At 35.5% G+C, this 6,503-nt stretch overlaps 1 protein-coding gene across 1 annotated transcript; it reads right to left on the bottom strand.

The window, feature by feature from the left end:
* Window positions 1-466: 466 nt before the first annotated feature.
* Window positions 467-6,053, bottom strand: LOC107955083 (uncharacterized). Its single transcript, XM_016890794.2, has 6 exons — window positions 5,759-6,053; window positions 4,351-4,543; window positions 4,199-4,275; window positions 2,118-4,043; window positions 1,866-2,034; window positions 467-1,368 (listed from the first exon to the last, which is right to left on the bottom strand). Exons 2-6 carry the CDS (start codon window positions 4,430-4,432, stop codon window positions 746-748), a joined length of 2,877 nt encoding a protein of 958 aa, XP_016746283.2. The 5' UTR covers window positions 4,433-4,543; window positions 5,759-6,053; the 3' UTR covers window positions 467-745.
* Between the last annotated feature and the right edge of the window lie 450 nt (window positions 6,054-6,503).

Raw genomic sequence — 6,503 nt, 5'->3', positions numbered from 1 at the left:
TTTTTAAAAAAAGTTTGAGAGCTTTTTTGATGCATTTTTAAAGTTCAAATACCCAATTAAGTGTAAAAAGAATACTGAAATTTATTTATTTTTTTGAAAAAGTTTGAAACGGGATTAAAACATGTTTATTTAATCAATTAACGAAAGAAATTAAGATAATTAAGGATAAAATGCCATTAAAGAGAATTGAAATGATGGCAACAAAGGCATGATATTAATTAAAATCTTTTAAAAATATATAAAAAGGTGACATATGTAATGGATCATAATATAATTTTTTTATACGAAAGTCACAAACTCACACATACACCTATTGAAATTATCAAATATGATGAATATCCTTAATTAATAAATCAAATATAAAAATTCAATTCATAATATACACCAAAACATTGTATGATGAAAATAACTCACTTGGGACCAGAGTTGAGCAAGTATTAAACAACTGGATCAACAGCCACAAATATGCATTTACTATTGTTGTTATTATTATTATTTTGCGGTTACAAACATCAGACAATAAGATTAGAGCAAAAAATTCCCAAATAAATAACAAATACATTTTATAAAGAAAATTTTATTATGTATAAACCTCATCAACTTAACCTCTCTCTATCTCACAAACTCTGCAAATAATATGTACATGGATAGTCAAAATCTCCCATCAATAATTACCTCTCTCTATATGTATATGCACACCATCTTTCTGTCTCCCTAGTTACATCTAACATGCTGCCTATAACACTCATGAATGCATGTCCTTCACAATTTCCTCAACCAGATCTCCAACAATGTGCCATTCCACCTCTCTTCCCAAAACATTAGTTTCGTCGTCCATCAAGCCGGCCCAAGGGGTGGATCCTAGATCTCTGGCCACCATATGATCAACCGAGTAGTTGGATCTATCATTTGGAGGACGTAAATTAATATGGACAATTTCCCACACAGAATTTATTAACTTCCTTCCATGTGGAGGTGTCAATATGGAGGAACCAAGAAGCTTTCTCCTGAACCTAGACATGGTCACTGGTGGCCCAAGTATGGTTGAAAGTGCTTCATTTGACAAATCAAGTAATACTTTGTGATCTACCTTCTTATCATTTTCCTTGATCAATTTGCTATGATATTCTTCTACTTGTTCAAAGATAGAGTTGCCGATAGGCTTTGCTAATGGATCCCACCTAGATAAGGATTTATCGTATGATCCATCGTACAAACCAGAAGCAACGAGCAGATCTCTTATGTATCCTCGGGTATGGTCCTCTAAATTCACCATTTCAGATTCAATAGGTTCCTGTTCAACTGTTATGTGGTCTGCTCCATCAGACTCTAGTTCATTCAGTTGCCTCCCCTGCTCTGATTGATGATCTATAAATAAAAAGACTGTCATATAAGGATTTGAAAAACTAAGTTGCAATAACATCAAGTGCCAACAAATAGTTGCTCGTTATGCAGACAGTAGCAACATTGTACATGTACATGTATACTATAATATAACAGAGACAAACATGGTATCACTTTATGCATCAAATATAGTTGTTTCCCCTACAGGTGAAAATGCTTTTATACAGTTATTTACATCTTTTAACTGTTGAACTTTCATGTGCAAAATAGATGAGTAGATTAGAAATTTATTAAGATGGTTTCTGCCCAAGCCAAGTTACAATTTGGCCAAAAATACTAGTAAATTTTGCCAATAATCCCAAAGGAAATGAGAGCAATGCTGTTGACTCTTGAAACTAAGGAAATGATAGTTGACACAGACAAGGAAGATTAATAAAGAAAGCTATGCATACTCCATAGTATATAGCATGATCACATTACTACGATTACATGCTTTATGTATGAAAGGGAAAGTTGCATACCATTCAAATGAGAACTGGTCTCATTGAAAACCTGCGGTACAACATTATCTTCTCCCAAAGTCACATCTGGTGTTGATATTGGGCTGAGATAATCCACCTCCCTCCAAAATTCTTCATGCGTGCTGCTGCAAAAAGATGCTGGGCTAGGAGGCACCTCCGTAGAATTCTCCTAAGACCACAACATAAACCATCAGAAATGGAAAGTTTATCTAAAGATTCTCTTAATTTATAAACAAGAATAAGTGCTCTTACATGCCTCTCGCCAATGTTCATAATAACTGTTGGTCCACTCAAGACATCTTTTGCAAGATCACTATTGGCATTATATGACCCCACCACCGATTGAATCTTCTTGCCAAATAGCCTCCGTCTAAGCGTTAAACTATATTTAATATTGGAAACTTTTTCTTTCAAGTTGAACTTCTCTTTCTTCCTTCTTCTAATGTCTACTGATGCATTTTCATTGCCTTCATGCTTCCTCCTGATCTGCGCACCTGTTAATATATGGCAATCCTCTAAAAGCAACTTCCTGAACGATGTTCCTGAGACGGGGGCTGACAAGGACCTAATGAGATTTCTTGGGGACAGTTCCCTGTTTAGAAGCCCAACATCATCTCCATGCCTGAAAGAACTGGTTTGAATTTCTTGTCCATGTTTAACAATTTCCTGGTAGCTCTGCTCATTTCCAGACTTTGACATATACTGCATTCTTCCCAGCCTGTCCCTTCCATTATCAAAAGTGGATGTAGTGGAGACGACTATTGGTACATCAATATCATCCCCATGCCTGAAAGAACTGGTTTGCATTTCTTGTCCATGTTTAACACTTTCCCGGTAGCTCTGCTCATTTCCAGACTTTGACATATATTGCCTGAAAGAACTGGTTTGCATTTCTTGTCCATGTTTAACACTTTCCCGGTAGCTCTGCTCAATTCCAGACTTTGACATATATTGCATTCTTCCCAGCCTGTCCCTTCCATTATCAAAAGCAGGTGTAGTGGAGACGACTATTGGTACATCAAACGGAGTTTCTTTCTTATGCACATTCCTTAGTCTCTCTGACAATAATCTTCTTGTATCTTTGCTAATGAACTCAGGAGAACCTGGTCCATTGAACTGAACTTCACTTCTATATGATCTTGTTGATTCTGATCGAAATAAATTCCTTCCAATATCCCTACTGACGTTTTCTCTGACCTGATTTGCTATATGCTTAGCAATCTGTTTTGGATCAGATGATGGCTTTTCACTGAAAGGTGTCTCAGTTCCACTTCCTCTGATCACAGAACTCTTTTTTATATTGAGGCATTTACCTTGTAGTTCCAATTTAAGTCGTTCCCTAACCTCCTCAAGAAAATCCTCCATACTAGTTCTCTCCTGGAAAGTGCCAGAGGAAGAGGTACATGATTCTTCATGGTCACTAATACTATCAGGACCAGGCTTCAAGATCACTATTCTTGTAGGAATAGCATCTAGTTTCCCATTATGATCTATCATGGAAGGTAACCGAAAATCCTTGTTCATGCTTCGTCTTCTTGATTCATTTTTCTCAGCTGTAAAGAGTTCTGATTTATGCCTGCGATGATGCAAACCACTTTCTTTTATTGCAAACCTCTTGGATTCCAGAGGCTTTTCATGCATTGCTTGTACTGAATCATCATAAAGCGCCATCTTTTCCATGTTCAGTTTCTCTTGAGCAAGTTTATGTGTAAAAATGCTTCCAACATCAACTAACTTTGAACATTCCCTAAGCCTGGCCACTTGCCATGCCTCAAATTCTTTCTTAAACTTTTGCAATTCTTCCTCCTGAGGATGTTCACGAGGCCTAGGCTTTCCATACCTATGGTCGGTGTTCCATCTCTCAGCATCTCTAACTCTTTTACCGTAAATAGAGTCAACTTCCCTTTGCTTTGAGTAATTCAAGTTAGATCCCTTGACACATTTCTCCCTTCCAGAAAACTTGACTCGCTGGTCATCACTCTTTTTCACAACCGGTTGAACTACAGATTTTGTATCTACTGGCAACGGATCTATCCCCATCAATTTGGCAACAATACTGGGTGCATTCTGTCCGGTGTTAGATTGTTTGGACATCTCCTCACATATCAATTTCTTCATTGAAGCCTCAGTTTGATAAAAGTTTCTTGCTGCCCAGTCTTCTTCCACTTGATAAGAGCCCTGAGATTCCGTATAAATGTTAGAAAGTGAACTCCTTGACAATCCACTCTTAGGACAACCCAGACCACAGTCATGCAACACAAAGAACATAGTCTCAAATGTAAAAAAGAACCAATAAAAAAGCTATAATCTATAGAAATCAAGGAAAAAATTACTGGCAGATCTCCCGCAGAATAGTAGCTTTGAGAAGTGTCTAATTTCAGCTCCATGCTATTTCGCGGAGCTTCCAGACCTGCATAGTAGCAAATCAACCACATTACTGTATTACTTCATAGAAAAAGCAATAAGAAATAATAATTACACTTACCATCAACATTTTTCGTTTTTGCAAGTATTTTTCTGGCCATGCTGTCTTGATGGAAATCAAAAAGATGAAATATGCCTCCCATGCAGCCACTGGATCTACCAAATCATTTTGTTAACAGAGAATCTACTATTTATCACTCCAAAAATCAGTCTTCTCCTTACGCTTAAGAAAACCACACGCTTGCCTTTATCTCCTGTAAAGCCACAAATGAAACAACATATTTGATTATCTTATTCTAAGGAACAAAATGCATATCACCAATACGATGAACTGACTAAGGCCTCAGCATGGCCTCTTTTTTTTGCTTTACAATGAGCATTGAAAAGTATTCTGTTTTTCACTGAACCAAATATACTTTTGATCAACATAAGACTTCAGTGCCCAGATATCTTCACAGGCACTGACAAACAAATAAATCTGTACGTTGTAAGATAAGAGACACAATCGGCATTGTTGACATCATACATTGAAATTAGTTATTACAGAGATGAGCTTCTATTGGATTATAAAAGTGAACAAAAACAAGCAATAGAAGGGTTATAAGTGCTTCAAGGTGCAAAACTCCAACTGGGAAAACTTTTGGCTCCTCCTAAGCTGCATTTTTTAGAATATATTGTGATTCTAATCAATTTGCACTTTCAACACCACTATTTACTTCATCAGTAGATCACTGTTGATGTGCACCTTAAAACCTTATGCAAACGCTTTAGACTTCAAGTAGTGTGAGTTTCCTCGATTATGTTTAAAAGCAAGTGAATTTAAACCCTTTTTGAAACTCTTATCCAACTTATTCATTGTAGCAATTTCACAAACATGCAAAATGGGAACTGAGTGAATGAAATGTGCAGGCATCAAATCATAGACAACTCCCAAATCCGTGTGGGAAAGTTGTACAGCAAAAAATCAAAAGCAAAAGGATGAGAAGTAAAGGAACTGAAAGAAAACGGGTAAAAGGAATGAGTACAATTTATCTGAAATTGTGCTGACAGCACCATATGGAAATTTTCTTCAATTTTCAAGTTTTAAAAGAATATCCCAAGTTTTCCAAGCCAATCAATATCCATCCTGTAATAAAGTCTAGTTTAACATAAACGATTATGATGATCTAAGCAACAGAAACACCGAAATTCAAAAAAGAATCTTCTTTTTTCTTTCTTTTTTAGTTTGAGAATATAGGAAGTTGATAATTTTTAGACTCAATGCTCTGTCAAAAGAATAGTTAACTCAATCAAACAAGGAAAACAAAGGTTGAAAACTTCCAAAATTTTAAGCTTTGCCAATTGTTTAAGACCCCATAAAGCTAAAACTGGAACAGGGTTTTCAATTCATTCCAAGCTTCCAATTTTTATTGACTTTAGAAGCATCTGAAGCAAAAGAAACAGAAATAATAACAAAAAAGAAAACATACCCTTTATTTTAGAGAGAAAAATGAAGAATGAGAGAGCCAACAAATGAAGAAAGGTTGCTGAATGCTAAGGAAGAACTGGAGAAATATAAAAGAGACATTATCATGGACATGGTGTCGGTTTAAAGATGCAGATGATAATGAACAGGAAAGCTAGACAGACACATAGAATTGAATAAAAGTGGGAACTCTAAGCTAAGATCTGTATGATGAAAAAGGCTCATGGCTTAATAATAATTTATTAATTATAAATGATACAGGAAAAAGTTGTGCCTTTTTAGTTACCAATAGGAAGGAAGTCTCTCAAGTGAATGAATGAATAAATAAATATAAACTTCAGGGAAAAGATTCTAAATTTGGGTAAAACTTAAAAAGTTATCCAAGAATAACCAGAAGATTAATAGTTGGAACTGGAAGGGATTTGGTTTAATTTGTAAATGGTAAGTGAGGGACCATTGCCTATCACATCATTCATTTATTTTTCCGCAAGTCATAATCACTCCCACAGAACAAAATGATATTCCAAATGGCTAAACTATATATCCTCTCAACACACAAAAACAAATATGAAGCTTCCTTTTTCCTTTTCCAGCATTAAGAAAACATGGTGTTCCAAAGATGGTCATTTTCAATGAATTAGATGCAAACTCCATCATCATCTTAGAATTAAATTAAAGAAAGCTTGAATGATCATAATGGTAGCAAAGCAAAGTACGAATAATATTTACATATATTGATTCATTCAAAA

This window comes from Gossypium hirsutum, chromosome D07 (genome assembly GCF_007990345.1).
Source record: "Gossypium hirsutum isolate 1008001.06 chromosome D07, Gossypium_hirsutum_v2.1, whole genome shotgun sequence".
NCBI lineage: Eukaryota > Viridiplantae > Streptophyta > Magnoliopsida > Malvales > Malvaceae > Gossypium > Gossypium hirsutum.
The sequence above is the reverse complement of the archived record's forward strand: the minus strand, read 5'-3'. Positions and strand labels throughout refer to the sequence as shown.

Coding starts and splice junctions, on each gene's coding strand:
- LOC107955083 (XM_016890794.2), bottom strand. CDS start 4,432: ATGGGAGGCATATTTCATCTTTTTGATTTCCATCAAGACAGCATGGCC. Junction 4,044..4,198: donor ATTCTGCGGGAGATCTGCCA/GTAATTTTTTCC, acceptor ACGGAATCTCAG/GGCTCTTATCAAGTGGAAGA. Junction 1,369..1,865: donor GACCAGTTCTCATTTGAATG/GTATGCAACTTT, acceptor TTTTATTTATAG/ATCATCAATCAGAGCAGGGG.